At 39.0% G+C, this 22,424-nt stretch overlaps 1 protein-coding gene across 4 annotated transcripts in view; it reads right to left on the reverse strand.

The window, feature by feature from the left end:
* Positions 1-625: 625 nt before the first annotated feature.
* LIFR (LIF receptor subunit alpha) overlaps positions 626-22,424 on the reverse strand; it is a 74,953-nt gene continuing 53,154 nt past the window's right edge. For 3 of the 4 annotated variants that reach the window (XM_045393645.3, XM_045393648.3, XM_005556761.5), the window contains exons 13-20: positions 20,604-20,817; positions 17,844-18,023; positions 14,426-14,527; positions 13,315-13,482; positions 10,040-10,201; positions 8,992-9,085; positions 6,485-6,563; positions 626-6,114 (exon numbers count right to left, since the gene is read on the reverse strand). In XM_045393645.3, coding sequence (XP_045249580.2) covers positions 5,491-6,114; positions 6,485-6,563; positions 8,992-9,085; positions 10,040-10,201; positions 13,315-13,482; positions 14,426-14,527; positions 17,844-18,023; positions 20,604-20,817 — 1,623 coding nt within the window. In that variant the 3' untranslated portion in view covers positions 626-5,490. The remainder of the gene's footprint in view (positions 6,115-6,484; positions 6,564-8,991; positions 9,086-10,039; positions 10,202-13,314; positions 13,483-14,425; positions 14,528-17,843; positions 18,024-20,603; positions 20,818-22,424) is intronic. The other variant, XM_005556763.5, reaches the window with a different exon arrangement.

Here is a 22,424-nt window from a genome sequence, read left to right on the forward strand (position 1 = left end):
ATGTTATTTATATTTTTCCTAAATATTATGTTGGAAGGAAAAATTAAATGGAAGGAACCACTAGTTTATGATATATTAGAAAAAATGGGAAAAAGTATTTGGAATCAAACTGGGAGAAGAATGTTTAACAAAAATTGTATGAAAACCATTATTTAGTGTTCTTTTCTATGATCAATTGCAAAAACACTAATGTTAAACCTAACAGTTAGCTTTTCCATGTTACAAATGAAAATTGTATTACCACCTAGAGATATTTTGATCTTTTATAATACACTACTGGAATGTTTAGGAAAATAGTTCAGAAGTTGAAAGTTACCCATTTAAAATGGATAATTCTAAACGAAAGTACACTTTAAATGTGTAAGGAAATTCAACAACTTAAGTGAGCCATTCAATCTGGTGTGCAAAGTATTTTAGTCTTATGTGCAACACACAGGATCTATGTTGTTAGCTTTTTTTTTTTTTTAAAGTTTTGATTGGTTACTGTAAAGGCAATCTTAGAAGACACCTGTAAATATAATATAAATCAATTTTCTTATCAAGTAGACATTTTCTCCACTCACATCTCTTAGTTTTTGGGGTATTCAGTCCCAGCAACCAAAAAAAATAATGTAAATTATTAATATTTTGTTTCTGGTTAATGTTCAGTCAGTTTTTCTTTTATAAGAGCTTTTGATTTATTGTTCTATGGTTCTTTAGCTAGGCACTTATACATAAAAACATTCAGAGTTTCCCCTTAACACACTACTTTTAATTCTCATGAAAATGTTGCACAGTTAGAATTTGTCTTGCATAGATAAATTCTGTTTATAACATGGACTCTGATAATCCAAATATTAATATTCCTAATATAGGGAAAAATAAGCACCATTCATGGCTAAAAATAATAGAATCCTGTCATAACCCAATATCGTAAGGATCTGGATATATTCTAGACCAAATCACACTCCCTGAAACATTACCATGTACAATAAAGCCTGACATATCAGCCAACTAATTGAATGCTATCCTTAATCCTTTACATTGGCACTAAAAATAGTTCATCTGTAATAAGCATGAATGTGACCATGTAATAATTAACAGCATAACTGAAAAGGAATAAAAAATCTAACCACCATAGCAAAATAAGGGGTTTAAGTGTTATTAATGGCCCTGGTACATAATCCATAAAGATATAAATGAACCAAACTCAAGCCAAGTTAATTTCCAATGATATTCTAAGGCTAAGTCTAAAAGATGAACGTTCTGTAACTTTGGCCATAAATCATTTTCTTCTATGAAAATTTTCTTCTAGAATAAATAAGATGGGCATGACAGCATGAAACTTCATTTCAGCAGGAAATAAAGACTTAAAATAGATGCTTTCAAGAAAAAGTTTATCAAGAGAATGAGTTCTGAATTAGTTAACCTCACACATGGACACACTGTTGGGCAGAACACACGCTGGCTGGTACAAACATGCCCCAGTTGCATACCCATCAAATAAGAAGGAAGTATGAACACTTAAAATTATGGAGAAATAAATATCTAGTGATAACAGGCATGAGCCCTTCCTCAGTTTTCATTCAAACCATGCAGTCACTTCCAAAGTAGATTTGAATCTTTGAGTCAATAGTCTCAGATCTACACAACCCAGATTTTGATGTGTATCGCCCTTCAGGAAAATTCTGTTGAATCTGTGACACTCTGGGATAGGACTCCGTCAAGAAAATTAGTTACTGAGCTTTCACAATGTGTCTAGTTTTTGTAGCTAATAATCCCCCATTTTACTCTGAGATGCCCAATTTTACACTTTCAAAATACGAAAAAAGGCATTTCATAAAATGCACACAAATTTTAACACAATTCAAAATAGAGAATAGCAAAAATAACCTTAGAACAAACAAAAAAATTTTTTATCAGATTATATACCTGAGTGATAGAAAACTTTGAGATAATGTTTTCAAAATATTGACATGTTAATGAATATTTTACTTTCAAAATACCATAAAATTGATTTTAAATTCCCTTTGGAAGAAAACATTCCCTGGTCTCCTTCATTAAATTACAAATAATTACCCAAATACAAAAAGGACTTGTAATGCTTGTTAATATGGACGGCATGAAGACAATTAAGAAACTACAGGACTTATTTCCAACAAGAATACAATGTGCATGAAGTTTTGAAAATGTGACTTTTTACCACAGTTTCTGAGAGTGTAATAGTACTAAATGTTCTAAATGTAATCTTTCAGATCCATGAGCCGTGAAAGTAATGCTGGTTTGGAAAATGAGGTTGATACTTCCTCTCTTAAACTTCTCAATGAATGGCTGCTTCTGTTTCTAGGCTGCAGGAACAAAGCACCTCTATCACATAAGCACATAAACACACAACTCAACTATCCAGACACTCAGGGCCACAGTCTCAAATCCAGGGCTGCATAAATTCAACAAGCTGATGACCTAGATTGCACACATGTGCTAATCTATGCACTATATGATTCACGAGTTCATCTAATGTTAAAAGTCTAGCTAAGTCTTTAATAATGTAATATTAAATATTATTTATTTAAAATGGTCACTCATAAATGAGCCCCATAATGACCTCCATTCCTTGGAAGGGAAGCTTGAGTTGAAACTGGCTTGTAAGTGAATTGACTCATAAGAGAGGTAAAAATATGTCTTACATGAATTACTGTCCCACAGATATGATGGAACATAATGCTAGTTTGACATTTAGATTTTTCTAACCAATGACTGGGCTTTCACTGAAGAGGAAAAGAGGGATTTCTCAATTATTTTCCTAGTCAGTAAGGGCTGGAGAGAACACATCTAGCTCTGCCTCTAACTAGTCCTTAATTGTCGCTTCCAAGGGAGAAGCCACAAATCTAACTGGACAGAGCACAATCAGTATGAGAACACCTTGTAAATCCAGGCATGCAACCAGCATTGACAAACAGTGCACATTTACCAGTGTCTCAGACAACTGGACATGCGACTAATCTCTCCTTCCCACTTCCCTCTCCTCTTCCCGTGTTGTTGCTCTCCCTACACACACAGGTGGAGTGGGAGGAGAGGTAATATCCTGGGATCTGCACAAGGGTCTAGCTGTCTTCAATTCAATGAGGAAAAAGAAGGAAAACCGCTTTGGCCTCAGACACAAACCACACTCTTTTAAGCATACAGCAACTTATAAGGAGCTTGCCCAGACTTAATAGTGTTACTCTGCTTCTCATTAAGCTAGTGATCCTTGTGTATGAAACTCCAGAAGTAGGGGAAAGGTGAGTGATATTCTGCACTTCTTTCATACAGAAAAAACAGTGAAGTCTTGCAGAGAACGAAAGGACTTAAGAGCCCCAGTGATATTCATCATTAGCCAAACAAATGAGTCGTTATATAGGTTAGAAAGGGCCCTGGATCCAGATGGTCACAGTTGAAATGCATATATATTGACAGACAAAGATCAAACAATCTCTTCTGGCCTTTTCTGGTTATCTCAGGTTAGTGTCGTTTAGAGCAATAAACGTTTACTGTAGCCAACGCCTATCCTTGTCCTGGAGAGATAAAGTATGGGATTGATATATTTCAACAGGGAACAAGGCAGGAGTTGAGGGCAAGCAGACTATGGTAACAGCAAAATTTGGCAGGGAGAGAAGGCAGCCCTAGATCTCATGTCTGGGGTGGAAGCTAAGGGAAGGAGCCAAAGAGGATACAAAGGAAGACAAGAGAACACTATTTAGGGATGGCTCTGATTGGATATATTTTTCATTACTGAACATTTCTATGAACTATTATATAGTTTTAATATACTATGTATGTACAAAATGAATTGCATTTCACTCCAAATTTCCACAGATCATAAAGCTCAGAAATTTAGCTGAATCCTAGCAGTTAAAATCAAGATTCATACACAGAGAACGTAAATAGATTTTGTCCCTTGTCACTCTGGCTTTTTTCCACAACATGGTTTTTAAAAATATACAATATGAGCTTCAAAAAAATTAACTGATCCATTATTTGTAAATACATTACAGAACCTCAGATGACAAAAACCAAAAAACCAAACAAAAAAGGCATATCTTATTTGGACACTTAAAATTTTCAAGTACTTTTGCCTTAACTATGAAAAGGTAAAATACACAGGCAACCTGAGGGCAAGGAAAATACAACATACACTTTTTAGTTTTTCCTTCTGCTTTTCCAAGAACCACAATCACCCCAGACATCGCTTATGAGAAAGAAGGGTGGGCAGAGGATGCTGTGCTGAAGGCACCCAACTACGCACAGCTCACCAAGCAATTGCTACACCTGCAACACAGGCATGCCCGTGGATTCAGATCGGTTTATGACAGTTACTAAGAAATAGCCCTTGGGTAACTGTTCCTGTAAGAAGCATTCTCTCTTTAGTTTTATATTTAAAAATGTGAGTACTGGATCAGATAATCTGGCATGATGAAAAGACTCATGAGCAGGAGGACATCCACTAGGAGGTGTCAAAGATCACCACTGCCTGGGTAGCCAGGCTCAATGGCATGGTCTCCTCAGGAGGAACGAAACCCAATCAGAATACAGACAGCTAATGCTGCTAGATATTGCTTAGTAGTCATCTCACATAGTAAATCACTGGAATTATATGCTTATGAATAATATTGAATTTGTTCATATAAAGCTGTCACTATCACAAAATAAAATGATTTAAAAGAAACATGGGTCTATAGTCTTAGAAATGTAAATCTTAAATATCAGGGCAACCAACTGAAATAATGGAAGCAAGCATAAAAGCTAAAAAATAATGAAAAGGCTTGCAAAACCTATCACAGCAAGAAAACATGATTATGATTTGGGCTGGTCAGTGTCACACTTGTTTTCAAAGTTTGTACCCCTGAGACAACTGTTTGATAACCATTATACAGTAGGCACAGAAATCAGCATATTTTATCAAACAAAACACTAAATCACTGTCGCTACATCAAAAATTATATTAATTTTTGTGAATGCTGTGGATAGAGGAGAATAATCTTAGAAGTTTTAAAATCTGTGCTTGGTTTTCATCTAGAAAGGAGTAAACGTCAGGCAAATAAACATCACCTGTTACTTGGACATTTTCTCCCTGGCCTGCAAATCCACTTGCAATTCCACCAAGTATACATATGAGAAAACCACAAACAACAGAACAGAAAACAGTTGCGGCGGGATTTGTTTTACATGTACGTACAAGTAGGTATTAGCCTTGAAATGCTTCCTGAAGGTAGAGTACATGAGAATTCTTTGGCTTGATCACAAAGAGCTCCAAATCTTGAATTTTGTGGATTGAGGATTCTGAGTCACTATACTTTGGCTTTTAGACTACATTAAAAGCACATGAACACTTTTAGTGTAACTTAACATGTAGTGAAGTTCACCTCCTAACAATACTTCACAGGATCCCTCCAAGAATGCCCAGTGCTGATGTAGCAACACTAGCAATAAGAGCTTATTGAGATGGCCGACTGAAGTGACACGCTGACACTGTTAATCGTTTGGTTTGTTCTGAAAAAAGTTTGTAAAGGACCACCCTCCTCCATTAGATTTAGGAGAGTCTTCATCTTTAGGAGGAATCAAAAATTGTCGGGAATTAATGGAGCATGGACTTCCAAATGAGACAATCTCACTGTTGCTGTCTATGGATCTAGGAGAGTCTGGAGACACTAAATTCCATGTATTTACATTGGCCTGAGGTCTGTAACCCGCAGTTTTCTCTAAGTCCTCTTCTGCAGCTATATCTTCCACAGTAGAATTAACGGGGAGGTGCATCTGTGGTTTATAGCCTGCCCCTCCTACAGGGTCATTTTCTTGTTCTTCTTCTGGTTTTGCTTGAGGCTGATACATCGACTGAACATCAATGTAAATGACCTGTGCAGTCCCTCCAGCTTCATCTGCTGCTGGGTTTGGTATTTCTTCCTCAATGATGGGTGGACAATAGGACACAACCACATGGTTTTCAGGCTCTGCATCAGAGCGATCTTCAGGACGCTCAGCTACTGGCGAAATTATTTCTGTATCTTCTATTTTAGGAAACGCTGATCGAGTTTCTAGAACCTCAACATTATTTGGGGTACAAGGATTCATTTCCAATGTCTTAAGACCACTGCTTCCCTAGAAATAAATTTTAAAATGGTGATTAAAAATAGCACTAAATGCTACTGCAATGCTCCTCCTACAAACAGGGGCACCTTTTTCCCCAAATCTGCTTGTAAACAGGTGCCTCTACTACTCTGCATTTCACACTACAGCACAGCCACTTTTTTCTTCCGTATCAGTTTTTCCTTGTTATTAATATTTGTGGGAGAAAAAAGAGCACGGTATAATTTAAAATTAATAATTTTAGAAACTGGGATGTTTCAAAGTATACTATCTTCCCAACACTTTTTACTTAGAATGACATTTGCATGTTAAAAACTTTTCACAAAAGATTAAAAAAACAAGCCAACATGTCAAAGATAAATATAAGAAAATAAAAGATTACCTCACAGACACTCTTTTGAAACTGTAACGCTTTACAGTTTTCTGGATTTGGAATATCAGGGTAGAAGGTTTCTTTAATCCTTTAATAAAAAATTATTAAAGTAAATTTAATAGTTTTAAGATTATTAGATAATAAGTTAATAAATCATTAGGCTTATTTTGAAGTATTTATGAATCCGTTAATGAACATCTGAGATTCAAATGGAAGCTCTTTCGTGTGATCATTCACTAGAGCTGTCTATACAACGCACTGAGAGGTTCCAATTTGAAAACCATAAACAGGGCTGGGCGCGGTGGCTCACGCCTGTAATCCCGGCACTTTGGGAGGCTGAGGCAGGCAGATCACAAGGTCAGGAGATCGAGACCATCCTGGCTAACATGGTGAAACCCCGTCTCTACTAAATATACAAAAAATTAGCTGGGCGTGGTGGCAGGCTCCTGTAGTCCCAGCTACTCGGGAGGCTGAGGCAGGAGAATGGCGTGAACCCGGGAGGCGGAGCCTGCAGTGAGCAGAGATCGCGCCACTGCACTCCAGCCTGGGTGACAGAGCGAGACTCTATCCCCCCCCCCAAAAAAAAGAAAACCATAAACAGTAATTCAATTTCTAGAACTACCATACCCATGTATCTCATGAAAATGGAAAGCAAATAATTAAAATAGTGGTTGTGCCATCTAGTCCAAAGGATCTGGACTATGGAAGAACAGCTGTGATCCCATGGCACTGCTTTACTGAGGTGGTTACAAAGGTGATCATAAAGGTGATAACTACGTGTCATGAGTACACTGCAGGCTGTGCTAAGAAAAAGGCTACTAATCTTGAACAAAAACTAAATGCAGCCAAAAATGAGATCTGCCTTTACCAAGGTGGGTTACTGAGGTGGTCATAAAGGTGACAGCCACGTGTCATGAACACATTGCAGGCTGTGCTAAGAAAAAGGCTATTAATCTTGACTAAAAACTAAATGCAACCAAAAATGAGATTTGCTCAGTGTCCTAGTCCTATCATATTGTTATATTTACGGCTACTAAAAAGAACTGTATTACTTGAAATTCCTACAGAAAAAATAACTTTGTTAATGTGAGTTTGAAACGCTGTAACTTCTAAACTCCCTTCTTATTTTGTCTTTTTTTTTTTTTTTTTTTTTTGAGACAGAGTCTTGCTCTGTTGCTAGGCTGGGGTACAGTGGCACAATCTTGGCTCACCGCAACCTCCAACTCCCTGGTTCAAGCGATTCTCTTGCCTCAGCCTCCTGAGTAGCTGGGATTACAGGCACGTGCCACCACACCCAGCTACTTTTTTGTATTTTTAGTAGAGACAGGGTTTCACCATGTTGGCCAGGATGGTCTTGATCTCCTGACCTCTTGATCCGCCTGCCTTGGCCTCCCAGAGTGCTGGGATTACAGGTGTGAGCCACTGCACCCGGCCTAACAGTTGTTTGTAAAATGTGACTTTTGGTAATGAGAATATGGTTACCAAAATAGACTATTCTATAGTTCTACAACTATTACTATTTTGATTTATAAGCCAAGATTGCTAAAATATGTTCTCTTGTCATAAATGATGTCATTTTTAAGGCCGGTGAGGACTGGTCTAAGCATGAATGCAGTCACTGGCTCCATATCCAGCCCGGACAGCTCCTGCCAGGTAAGCATGAATGCAGCCACTGGCCCCATACCCAGCCAGGACAGCTCCTGCCAGGTAACCACACACATGGCCCTCTCTCCCATGGCCCCCACTGACTTCACCTCACCTCACGTCACTCATTCCTGCTTCACCAGGCACACAGCTCCTCTCACTTTCTCTGAAGGTTTTAACTCCTTCCAATTTCAGGGCCCTCAAAGAAACAATTCTCTGTCTGTAACATTCTTTTGCCTCTCCTTACCCTTTGGAACTCTCCCACAGACCAGCCGTGACTAGCAGTGGCCGACCAGCTCCCAGGATGTAGCCCCCTGCTGGTCTCCTCAGGGTACCTGGTTCAGTCTTCCTAGCACCCACTCACACTCTGCAAGCACATCTTTGCTGGATGTCTATGGTTTACTGTCCCTCTTCCCACACTGTGCTCCAAGTCTATAAGAACCATGGCTTGTTTTGTGCACCACAATATTTCCCCCTTCACATGGAAGAGGTCATTCATATTTGTTGAATAAATGAGCAAATGATCAAAATGATAGGTCACCAGGGCAAGTGAGATCTTAATCATTAAATCATGTTTAATCTTGTAGACAGCTATTGCCGTATTTCAGCCTATAAATATTTTTTATAATAATAACTGCTATGACTTTAAATTATTAGGAAAAACAGTAGAAAAAAATTTACACATTGACTCTATTAAGACCTTTAAATAATATGTCATGTTTAATATTAAATTCAACATTAATTCTAATTAAAACTTTTTTTACTAACTTATTACAACAAAAAAGATATACTTAATACATAAACTAATCTTACAAATCTTATAATCATGCCCTTAAGAAGAAAAGAGCAAGAGTAAATGCAGAAACCATTACCATTCTCGCTTCCGATAACAAAGGATACTTGTCACCACTCCAACAATGACAGCCACTGCCACTGGGATGAGAATGGCAATAATTAATCCCACAGCTGAAATGAGAGTATTACAAATATTAAAATCACCATTTTTAGTGTGAAGTACAGAATAGATTTATGTTAGAAGATATTTAGGTTGGTAGATTATTTAGGAAAAAAACAAAATTAACTGCTGCAGGGACACTGAAAAACTATTATAATCTAACCTTCAGGTATTGTGATGATTTTTACGCAAATACTTAAACTCTTTCAAGTAGGGTTTCTCAATCTTGAAACTTTTGACATTTTAGGCCAGACAGATCTTCACTAGAGGATCGGGGGAGACAGTCCTGTACGCTACTGGAAGTTTAAGAGCGTCCGTGGCCTCTCACCGCTAGATACCAGTAGTATGCCCCAGTTATGACAACGAAAAATGATAGCAGACAGTGCCAAGTATCTCGTAGGTGACAAAATCACCCTCCGTTGAGAATCACTGCTTTAGAGAACCATATCCTCATGGCTCTTTATTTAAGAGCTGTGTCTGAACTCTCCAACTCAGGGGTAGAGGATAAGCCCATGATCCAAGTAAAGTTCTTTACTGCAGAAAGACAGTCAAGGCCATCACTGTTCTTGTCTCTCAAATTTATGAGTGTTGTGCTTTACAAAAAAATTAAGAACATCTTCACTTTTCCCTAGATACGTGAGAAATCACAGAATAGCTGGAGCAAAACATTTTTAATCACTGACCGTTAGATAAATTCAATATGACTTTAGACCTCTAGACTTCAGATGTATCCCAAATTCATTAATTTATTAGGTACTCATTTGGAAATAACTTCAAATAACTGACAAGAATGAACATAAAGTAATCTTATAGCTTTTTAACCCTTCCCTCCACCAGCCAAAAAATGAAACAAAATGTGAATGTTTTTTAGAAAGGGTGGGGAGGGGTTCCTACATAAACGAAGAATCACTAGGAACACTACGCATGCAGGATGGAAAGCACCTCAACAGCAACCCGAAACTTACAATTTTCCTTTGTCACCACGTACATACTCTTCTCTGGGCCCACTCCACCATCTGTATAGGCTCGCAAGACCAGGTGGTAACTTGTTTTACCTTGAAGGTCAGCAATTCTCAGTGTCTTCTGGGATATGTCAGTAATATTCTTAACCTTTATGTCAGAACGACCTATTTTTAAAATGAAGTACGTTAGCACTAATCTCTAACCCGTTTTAAATGCATGGTTACCTACACCTGTCTCACTAACTGCCCTTCTAAGTGGGTCTAGCTGCAGCCATCCCAGCCAAGGACTCTGGAGCTGCCACTACCTTGTTCAAACTCTACCCCCATGCCAGTCAGTAGCTGTATGACATGGGCCCGTTATTTAAACCACTCTCAACTGGAGTTTTTCTACTTATGAAATAGAACATCACGACTTAAGCTGTGTGAAGTTTTCACACACATTCTCTAGCATAATGCCTGGCATATAGCAGGCAATCAGTAAAAGTCCCCTTTCTGCTACTAAAAGCATGAAAACTACCACAACCAAAACCCACTTAGGCTGAGCCTTCCCATGAGTGAGAGTGAAAGATGGGATGAAGCAAATGTGCAAATCAATAGAGATGACTCCAAACCACTTAGAAAAAGGATCAGTGTGATGGGAACTCTCAAATGAGACTAGTGAGAAATCCTTTGAGTTATAACTTCAAAAGGAAGAGTGAGGAATCATTTGAACTACTCTTTTATTTTTAAAAATTTAACCAGAATAATGCAGGACAATAGGTTAAAAAATTAACTAGTACTAAATGGTTAATAACAAAAAGTGACAGTTCTCTACCAGCTCCTCCTCTCGCCCCCTACAACCACTGTAAAAGTCATGTAATCAGTTTCTTTGGGTATTTACCTCCATATTCCAAAGTAGCAAACTTAGAGAGATGTGACTTTTAACTATTAGACCTTATCTACACATACTTTATAAGGGCAGATAAAGATAGAGCTCTTTTACACTACCATCACCCTTTCCCCCACCACATCATTCATATAGAAACATCAGAACATTTGATGAATTCAGTTTGGATTACTATGATTATATAAATATGAGTTAATGCTAAGACAAACTGCTTGGTGTGATAATGTTTCCTTTCTTGTTCTCCCATTGTTATAACTGCTTTTTCCCTCATTTGCTTGATTTTCTATATACCAATCAGTAATTCTTCCCATATCCTCCAATGTACACTCAGTAAGATTTTCCATGTGGTCAAACACAACAAAATCCCAGCTCCACATCTTCTCTGCTCTCCCCTCCACCCATCCCCTGCCTCCTGCACTAGACTGGATGCCTTCTGGGCTGCGGCTCTCCTAGAGCTCCCTGCTCTCTCCCCTGTGGCTTCCTGGGTTGGCCTCACTTCATTTCCTCATTAGGATGCACTCTTCTAGTAGCTTCTTGAGAAAAGCAACATGGGGGAAGTAAATATTTGCAGCCTTGCATGTGCAAAATGTCTGCATTTTAATCTCACTTTGGTTGACAGACTGGTGGAGTATCGAATTTTAGACTGAAAATAATTTTCATTCTGTATTTTGAAGAGACTTCTGTGGTACCTTCTAGTATGTGGAGTATTGCTGGGCTGTCTGTTGCCATTATTATTCCTGATTCCTTGCACATGACCTGCTTGTCTCTGATCATTTCTTTACACGTTAGCTGCTCGGAAAATTCATAATGACATACCTTGGCATAGATCTTTTTTCTATTTATTTTGCTGTGTGTTTAATGAATTCTTTCACTCTATATACAGTAGTCCTCCGTTTTCCTCAGAGAATAACTGTAACAATATACTGTAATAAAAATTATGTAAATATGGTCTCTCTCTTTCTTAAAGTATCTTATTGTACTGAACTCATCTATTTTCAGACTGCGTTTCGCCAGGGGTAACTGAAATGGCAGAAAGTGAAACCATGGAAAGTGAAACTGCAGAGAAGTGGATCTGCTTGTAGTTAGACCCTTCAGTTCTAAGGAACTTTCTTCAATTGATCCCTCCATTCAGACCAGATTGATCCTCACCACTTGGCCTCCAAGGCCTGGTCTGGCAGGTACTGGAGAAGTTCCTTCTCGACAATGCCTGACTGCCCACATAGATTTCACAATCCTCCACTCATTTAAGTCATTTGCCCCACTTCCACCCACAAATTTCTGAATCTTCTTTTTTGGGGTTGTTTTGCCTCTTCTGTTCTCTCCTTGTGGCTTTATTAGAGTTTGGGATTTTTTCCCCTTCTTTATGCTAACTTTAGTGATCAATCTACCATGTCTTACTGGAAATCTAGATGCTAGAATTTTAACTGTTTCAAGTGTAAAATTTCCAAGCATGTGAGGCAAGTCACACTAGACTGGGGATGTTTGTGGAATTTGATATTTAGGATGTCCCTCATTCACCAGCAACCATGAAGGTTCAGGCAATGCAGAACCTGGGGACGGAAGGGGAGGCACACACTTCCTGCAGTTGCTCTGGGGAGTGGCTGAGACAGTGCCCGGCCAGCACCGCCATGCCGTGGCGGAGTTCTCTATTTCTCAGACAGGCATTAAATAATTAAAATGATTTCTTTCTGAGGCGAGGCCAACCAGGGAAATGAAAGCTCTCAAACTGAAAAGATGATATGCTTGTGTTATGCAGCTATAGGAAACATCTGATTCTCTGCAGAAATATAATGAAAGGAAAAGCCAGAAATCTGTACAATTTTGTATTTGTAAATCTGAGAATTCTCTAAAGTCTTTGGATGTACACTTGCCAATTTCCAAGGATTGTCTGTACTTTTTAATAAATCCCCAATCAAGTCATTAAGTTTTCCAGCTTATCAAGGACACGGCTAAGTAAAATGCTAATAGGCCAATGGTTTTTGTCCAATTACAACTGAGGATCTGAAGCTAACTCTTTGGATTCCTGAGTTTTTCTCCTCCACTGTTATAAGTACAAGATTTCTTTTTGGCAGTAAACTTCATGAGATGCCTTGTTATGGATTATGTAAGGATCTAATAAGAGATGGTTTCTGTCCTATGAGGCTTATAATCAAAGGCTTCAGAATAAATGATTTAAATGATTTCTGAAAGACTATGCATGTCAATTATTGCATATTAAAATCTTAAGACTCTTATATTCATAGAATTACTGCCTTTTCATTTCTCTATCTTTCAGATAGTTTTGAAAACCAGTACTAAACTACTGAGCAGGACTTTCTTTTCCTTTTTTTTTCTGTTGTGGTTAAAGAGAAACTTGTAAGAAACACTATCCTCGTGCTATCAGTTTACTTACCTGATTCTAAAACCCTCATCTTTGATGTGTCTCTTTCTCCTTTTCCAAAGTAAAACAAATATCCTCTTAAAAAGCCTCTAAGTTCTTCCACAGGAATGTCTTCCCATTTTACTAATATCGAATCTGCAGAAGTATCCTCAACAGTAAAATTTGGTGCAACAGTGGGAGCTGTAAAAGGAAAAAGTCAATTGCTAAAGGGGAGTGTACGAATACAGAGTAATACAGTAATGTTTCCTGAGCTTTCTAGCCTCAAAAATAATTCAACTTGGAATTAAAACTTTATTTAATCATAAACTTGGAGAGAGATAATCACAAATGCTTTTTTTGTGAAGCTTACATACTAATAACCATAGACAAAAATATTTTTAGGAACAAAGGTAGAACTTACAATATCACTTTCAGACAAAATATGTATCTAGGGAAGCAATCTATGCAAAATCTTTCTGAGGCTATTCAGATAGACTTTATTTGTATTTCCCATCTTTACTGATAGTCCTGAAGAAGTTTTAACAGTTTTTTAAACTTGTAAAAGTACTAATTACATATTTTTGACATCAAGTTCAGATTTAATTTTCTTGAGGACAAGAGCAAAATTGTGAAATATAAACACTCAACAAATGATTTCAGAGTAAGCAGGCCCAGTGCAGTGGCTGATGCCTGTAATCCCAGCACTTTAGGTGGCTGAGGTGGGAGGATCGTTTGAGCCCAGGAATTTGAGATCAGCCTGGGCAACATAGTGAAACTTCATCTCCACACATACACACACAAATTAGCTGAGCATGGTGGCATGCACCTGTAGTCCCAGCTACCCAGGAGGCTGAGGTGGGAGGATCACCTGAGCCCAGGAGGTTGAGACTGAAGTGAGCCATGATCTTGCCACCACTGCACTCTAGCCTGGGTGACAGAGTAAGACGTTCTCTCAAAAAAAAAAAAAAAAAAAAAGGAAAAGGAAAAGGAGGAGAAAAAAGTAGAATCAAATACTTTTTATCAAATTATTTTTCCTTCCTTGAACTAAACATCTTATTTTTAGAATTCAATCATACTATTGTTGCCAATTTATAATTTCTCATGTTACTCTGAACTCTTAAAAATAAGTACCCATTTAACTTACCCAATTCTTCTATATATCCAATCATGGAGCGTAATAATTGATATCCTTGATTTCTGCACCCATACAGGAAAAAATTATATCTTACACCTGGTCGAAACTGATCTATAGGATGAACACATCAGCAAACTTTCATAAACAAATTACTATGAATATCTATTTTAGAAATATCAAATTTATAACATACTCTAAAATTTCCAAAGCTAATTTTAAAGATGTTTTATTTAAAAATACATATTTTAAAGATTAGTATTCAGAATGAAAACTGACTAAACAAAAATTGTATTTACTTCTATTAACAAAAAGTTTAGTAATATAAGATGGGATTGCCTTGGAGAGAACAACGATGATTAAGGGTTACATTTTGTTCCTTTTTCCAGGAAGAAACATCACTGCTTGATTTTTTTTTTTTTTTTTTTTTTGAGACAGAGTCTCGCTCTGTCGCCCAGGCTGGAGTGCAGTGCTGCAATCTTAGCTCACTGCAACTTTCGCCTCCCGGGTTCAAGTGATTCTCCTGCCTCAGCCTCCCGAGTAGCTGGGATTACAGGTGCCTGCCACTGCATCTGGCTAATTTTTGTATTTTTAGTAGAGACGGGGTTTCACCATCTTGGCCAGGCTGGTCTTGAACTCCTGACCTCGTGATCCACCCACCTTGGCTTCCCAAAGTGCTGGCAACTGCTGGATTTTAAGGAACAAAATGTAAGTCTAAATCAACTTCCTGGGTCAGTTCACTAAGCCATTCATTCCAGGTCTACATTATGCTTCTATAAATCCCTTCCCTACATAGTGTTATTTCTGAGTTGGAAAAAACAAACCCACTGCTCTCTCCTCTCGTTCCAAGAAGCAGAATTAAAAGTTGCACTCTGCCTTGAAGCTTCACTGTTAAAGGAACTGGGTCTTAGAGTTTGTTCCTCTTTATAGCATCACCATTAAGTGTCTTTGGGTGAGTTAACTCTACAAGATATAGAGGTGCTTTGAATTAACTCCACAGGACACAGAGGTACTTCCTATTGAAGTACCTTAACTTAAACTCAAAAGGCTCCTTTTAAATGTCTCCTGAATACAATGCAATGTGTGCAATGTGAGCAACACAGACATGCACAAAACAAAATGTCAAGCATGCAGACACTTGCAGAGTGGTGGGGAAGACAGATGAACAAGGGTGACCATAACAGTGTGTTATATTAGAGGTATGTATCAGATTCCACGGAATCGTAAGTGAGGGGCCAAATGAGTCTAAAAAGATCAGAAATAGCTACCATAAGGGCCATCTGAATAAGGCCTTGAAGGGCACTGAGATGGTCATCAGTGGTGGTTGAGAAAGAAGAAAATGCCGGGGTTGCGGAGGTGGATTGGCGGCATATGGCATTGCATTTAATTTGCAGAATGCAATTATTCTGGTGTGGTTAAAGCATTAGTTCTCCAATCAAGTGCCCATAACACACCAGTGGCCTGCAGGCTCCAATGTGAGACAGTAGTCAATTTCTAAAATCACACAACCCAAGAAAAACTGAATCAACTTGTCTAAAACTTTTAACTTTTCTTCTTGCAATGATTTTCCTTAAACGTTTGCTATGTGCTGGCACGTCCTAAATACGTATTAATGCAACTCAAGCTCAGCCAATTGTGTTTAGTTTTGTAACATTTTTCTTTGGAGAAAGGTATGCTTGAGGTTATGATTTTATACTGCATGTACATCTGTAAATCTGTACCTCTTTTTATATTAAATTTATTAATATTTTATAGGGCTCTGACACTTTAAAAAAAAGAGCCTGAGAAGGTTAGAGCATTAGAAATGTGCGAAGGTCAAAAAAGAGAGCAGACAGCTTAATGAGTAGACAAGGGGATGAGGGAGGAATAAAAGGTGTGCCTACTATGTGTCACTTGCTGTTCCAGAAGCTCAGCAGTAAATAAAAGACAATATTTCCAGCCTCTTGAAGCTTTGAATAACTTTGAATTTGAACCCGGGTTCTATCACATAATAATTTTGTGACCTTGGAAAAGTCACCTAACTTCTCTGAGTTTTTGTTTTCTCAAACTTTGTGTCTTTGTTCAATTGAGTTGGCACAGAAAGTTCTCCTCCCACAATCATCGCCGGGCAGCTTCTCCATATCCTGCAAGTCTCAGCTAAAACTTAAATGGGTAGATACTCCATTTATATCCACTCCAGCCTACCCCAGTTCATCCTGATTATTCTAAAAGCCCAGGTGAGAAATGACAGACTGGAACCGTGTAAGGCTCATTCAGCTCCATGGGAGGGGATGCAAGGGAAGGTGCAGGAAAGAGAAGGGTAGCAAGTGCCTGGGCCCTTGAAAAGGGAAGTGCACTGTAAGAAAGGATAAAGGGAACAACTCAGGAAGATCATTACCACTTCAGCCAATTATATATGTGGAGGAGTTTGGCTGTATTCCAAGTAGAACTGGAAAATAATCTGAACTCATATGTGATAATCCAATGAATGGGACCCATCCTCATCATTTGACAGAGAAACAGTAAGCAAGTAGAAAGTGTTCCCTGAGAGAGAGGTAAGGAGTAGGCTGCTTGCTCTTCTGCACTTCCCTAACATGCAAGGGAGGCAGGAGACGGGAATGATCAAGAAGCATCACTACTGACAGGCTACAGGGTCCAGAAATCCCATGGGGACAGGCAGGATACACTCCCATCCTGCCAGGAAAAAAAGATGATATTGGAGAGAGGGCTCTAATGCCTAAGGACAAGGCTGGATTAGCCTGTAGGTTATTAAATACTGCTCTGGGGCTAAACTTCTCAGGCTGCATCCCATTGAGGGCCACTCAACTGCAGCTCACAAGCTCCTGAGCATTAGGCTCATGGAACACAAGGCCTCCCACCCACACTGTGCTCAGTCCTGCTGATGCCCCCTTGCCCTGCATCAGGGAAAGTGGTGAGGGGTTCACGGCCTTTCTGCTCAGTCTCTCCCTAACCTCGGTAACCTGGGCCCTGGGCAAACAAGGCGAAGGCCCTTCTGTGAGACCAGGTTACTGTTCTGTAGTCTTCTTTTTTCATGAACATTTATTTATTCATGTTGCTAAATTTTCCACATAACTTTTAATGTTACTTAACATTCCATTTTACAGGTGTACCATCATTTACTCATTCCCTTATTTGCTATTTGGGTTTTTAATTTTTCACGATTATCAATAATATTGCCGTGAACATTCTTAGATTAAATCTGTGTTGTTCTCTGATTATTTCTAAGAGTAAATTTCTAGACGAGTAATTACCAGATCAAAGGGTTTGGATCCTTCCACATGCTGCCACAACTGCCCCCCACTCCCAGGAAAATCAAACCTATTCACACCCACCCAGCAGGAAAGAGAGTCACTTCACTGCGCCTAGCCCCACGTGTTGCCTTTCAAAAATATTTTGTAGAACTTAATTAAGAGATACTAATTCAGCTTACCAGATTCGATTACAGTTTCAGTGCTGTTTGAGGGGACTTTTCTCCAGTCCATAAGGCATGGTTCCGACCGAGACGAGTTACACCACTTAATGACGTAGTCACAAGTCATGTTGGGGTCGTAATGCCAGGTGAGGAGAATGCCCTTTCCCATCCCAACAACTTGCTCTATTTTGAGATCATCTTCAATAAGAAAGGAAGATATTTTACTGGCATTAAAAACAATAATATAAGGCAAACCTCATAAAAATGGACGTGAGTTAGAAAAATCACTTCACTGTGAAGAAATTATAAAATAGTACTCAAACTAGATAAACTTTCAGCAAAGATTAGAAGTGTTGCTCTGTTATTTTTATTGTAACAACTGTAGCACTTACCTGTATATATAGATTAACATAGCAGCTGAAAGAAAGTGATTTTTTAAAAGCACCTAGGATCAGGTAATAACATATTGGGGCTAAGACATCAAGATCAAGGCCCAGGAAGGATGCAGCTAAGGGCACTGGCTGGGATGGGAGACTGGGGAGTGGACAGTGGACAGTCTGAAGCCCTCCTCTCATCACCCACCAGGAATGTGTGCAGAGAACAGGCGGGGCCCAGCACAGTGTGCAGAGTAGGCACTCAACGAACTTGTGGAAACAGTAGACGAACTAGCCCCCTTTCTTTCTTTCAAGGAAGACTGTGGCCCCAGAGGTGGGCTGAAGCGGTTGTCTGGCTGACCAGGGGCGGGGTGGGGGCAAGGGAGAAAGCTGTGGAGACACCCAGAGGCTATGAGGTGGGATGGCTGACGTGGGCACTGAGAAGGAGAAGCCTGCACAGCGTCCTAGGAGATACCAAGGGCAAGGGGCAAAGGCTGAGGGCAGACACAGGAGTGGAGGCCCTGGCAAGGTTTCCTTTCCCTATCTTGCCAGATCTTGGCCTAGGTAAGAAGTGGAACCCCAGGCTTGGGAAGAAGAATTGGGGTGGGAGATAGGGCAGTGTGGTCAAAAGGGAGAAGGAAATTTCCCACTGTGACAGGAGAAAAGTAGTAGTTTTTATAACTGATTTGTATTTAATGGTTCAGTAAAAACAAACATAGAAAGGTTTTTGGTTATTTCTAAGAACAAAGGTTTAGACAAGTAATTGTCTCAGGAGCCAGATGCTCAGGAGGCTGCAAACTGTAGGTGAGTGGCCCTTGACGGGATGCAGCCACGGCAGAGTATTTAATCACCCACAGGCTACAAAAAGGGTTCAGTAAAACCAACACAGACATTTCCCACTGTAACAGGAGAAACTAAGTAATAGCTATAACTGATTTATATTTAAGGGTTCAGTAAAAACAAACATGAAAAGGTTTTTTGAACAAAATGTGCATTCACAAAGCAACTACTACTAAATGCAAGACAACAATTTGGCTTAGAATATAGAACACTTCAGACATAACAGCTTTTTTTGCTCAACGTGATTAAAAAGCCACAGTGTAAACCTGAGTTGAGGCTGCAGAGCCTCCCTCCAGTCGCGATATCCTCAAGAAATGAGGATTTGTTCTGGGGCTTCAGAAAGTGTCTGAAAGCTGATGACAGAATTGCTAGTTCTGTAAATTACCATTTTCTAAGGGATACACAGAAAAGGTAGGATTATGCTTCCTGAATAAAAAGATAACATAGCTATTGCCTAGAATTGTGAGAGCAACGAAATACATAACCTAAATCAGTATGTTATCTTCTTATGGATGTTCACATCTCTGTCTCCTTCATTTTTTATTTTGTTATTTTTGCCAGGCCAAAATGAAGAAGCCATTATTCTAAGCCCCACCTCCCAGCATCTGCCACAACCCCTGGGCATCTCCAGCAGCACTGCTGCCTAGGCTCTGTATCTCTGAAATGCACTTTGTTTTCCCCCTTCCTTCCTCCAAATTCTCCTATGACTGACTCAAAGAGAACAAAGAAGCAGTCAAGTAACAAGCAATAAGAAACAGCCTCAAACTGGAGTTGGAAAGCTACTTAGAGGACCCTAACTGGACCAATTTCTCTTCCTCTAGAAGCTGTGGTTATAGAAAGGCGCTCCCATAGCAGGCAAGACAGAAAGGTGGGTAGGCAGAAAATGACTGGGGCACAGAGATCAGTGGAAGAAGAGGCGGACGTGGCCGTTTAAAGCTCGTAACTCTCAAAGTTGTCAAGAGATAGAAGCTGGGAAGAACGTATTAATCACTGGATATCTATAAAATTTAAAGAAAGGTGCTAAATTTTAAGAATTACACCACAGTTGTTTTTCTAAAGCCTATACTGAAGATCTAATTTATACCTTAAGAAGACTTTTTTTAATCCATAATTTCTATTAATAAGGAATTTCTTACCAAAAAAGGTGCTAATTAAAATAAGTGCTTTTTTCTCCTGCCCAACAATTTGCAGAACAGTCTAGCTGACCTAAAATAAACTTTCCTAGTCTTGGGGAAGTGTCTTGGAGAAGTGCCTGAATGTCATTTGAATAAACTGTTAAAATATTTCTTCCTAAAAATACTATCCACCACTGTACCTCTCCAATATTATCCACTATAGTTACTGAGTACAGTAATGATTGTATCCCTCAGTGCACATGCTTCAAGTCAATACTAATTACTTCTCTCTCAATGAACTGTAGACATCAATCTGCTCATTCTGCCTTCTATGTCAGCAGCAACAAGGTATACGAGAAGAATGCTGACATGACAAAAGAGCAAGTAACATCAGACATTCCTTACTTTAGTTTCCTGTTCTTATATACCACACCATCTCAAGCACTCACCATTTGGAATTTCCATACTCGCTATTTTGGAAGGTGGTGACGAGCCCACAGAATTTTTAGCCACCACGCTGATGATGTAGTCATTCTTATCAAGCTGTATCTCTGCTTTGTGCTGAGGATCAGGGATTTCAGAAAGGGACTGTGTTTCCTCATCTGATGAACATGACACATTGTAGGAAAGTATTTTTCCATTAGCTTCATTAATGGGTAAAGGCTATGAAAAACAGACAAATTGTTACAAAAACCTGCAAAAGGTGACTATGACTAGGCAAGGTAATTGGGTTTAAACTGGATGGTATATTAACAATAACAAGGTTGGCCAGGCGTGGTGACTCACACCTGTAATTCCAGCACTTAGGCCAAGGCAGGTGGATCACTTGAAGTCAGGAGCTCGAGACCAGCCTGGCCAACATGGTGAAACCCTGTCTCTCCCAAAAATACTAAAACTAGCCAGGTGTGGTGGTGAGCGCCTGTAATCCCAGCTACTTAAGAGGCTGAGGCAGGACAATCACTTGAACCCAGGAGGTGGAGGTTGCAGTGAGCCAAGATCGTGCCACTGTATTCTAGTCTGGGCAACAGAGTAAGACTCCATCTCAAAAACAAAAAACAACTAGTTACAAGGTAATATCAGAAAAGATGAAGCTGGCCGAGTGCGGTGGCTCACGCCTGTAATCCCAGCACTTTGGGAGGCCAAGGCGGGTGGATCATGAGGTCAGGAGTTCGAGACCAGCCTGACAAACATGATGAAACCCTGTCTCTACTAAAAATACAAAAACTAGCCAGGCACGGTGGCGCCTCAGGAGGCTGAGGCAGGAGAGTCACTTGAACCTGGGAGGTGGAGGTTGCAGGGAGCTGAGATCGCGCCACTGCACTCCACACTGGCTGACAGAGCGAGACTCCATCTCAATAACAACAACAACAACAACAAAGCAGCTCTCAACAGTGTGAAACACAGATTCAAAATCCACTGAGACCTGGGTAAATCAGGAAAGAGACACTGAAGAAAAACTATACTTGCTATAAGCAGTAAGAGTACACAAAAATTTAAAAATTAAGTGAATAAAAAACAATATTTATCTCCACATTTTTCCGGAGCAAAACTTTTAAAACTATCCAGAAGCACTGCTCTACTTAGTAACAAACAAAACATTTAAAAAAACTATAGCATCATGGGTTTTTTTCTAAACATTTGTTTTCTCATTTTAAAGTATTATATGCCCACTACAGAAAATCTGGAAAATATATAGGAGTTGAAACTAGTAAAAATCTCCCATATTCCCACCTCTTAAGTATTCTTTCATTTTGATATTTCTTTCAAGTTCTTTTTCTAGGTATAGATCTTCTATTAACATTGTTTTAATTACATTACACCATCTTACTTTTTACTTTTCCATAATGTACACTTGTCCATAATACAGTTATATACATTTTCATGGTTTTATATCTCATGTAGCACTTTTACTAGTGTACTTGAATGTCCCTTAAGTAAATGAAATTTAAGTCGTTCCTAATTTTTCACAATACTAAAACAAATATTTCGGTGAATTTTTTTGTGCCATGTTTTTTTTCTTTTTCATAGAATTTAATATGAATTTCTAAAAGTGAACTTACTGGATAAAAAGATGAACATTCAAACCTCTTCATTTCTACTGAACTGCTTTTCACAGCAACTGCCTTAATTTATACACCAATGTATGGGGCTCTCTGGTCAAGACTGAAGATGATGTAATACTGCTAAAAACTCCACTCCAGCAGAGAGGTCTCTGGTGATGCTCCAAATGGCCTGCTCTAAGGGGCAGGCTTTAGTCCTAAGACTTACGG

The sequence above is a fragment of the Macaca fascicularis genome, chromosome 6 (genome assembly GCF_037993035.2).
Source record: "Macaca fascicularis isolate 582-1 chromosome 6, T2T-MFA8v1.1".
Taxonomy (NCBI): Eukaryota; Metazoa; Chordata; class Mammalia; order Primates; family Cercopithecidae; genus Macaca; species Macaca fascicularis.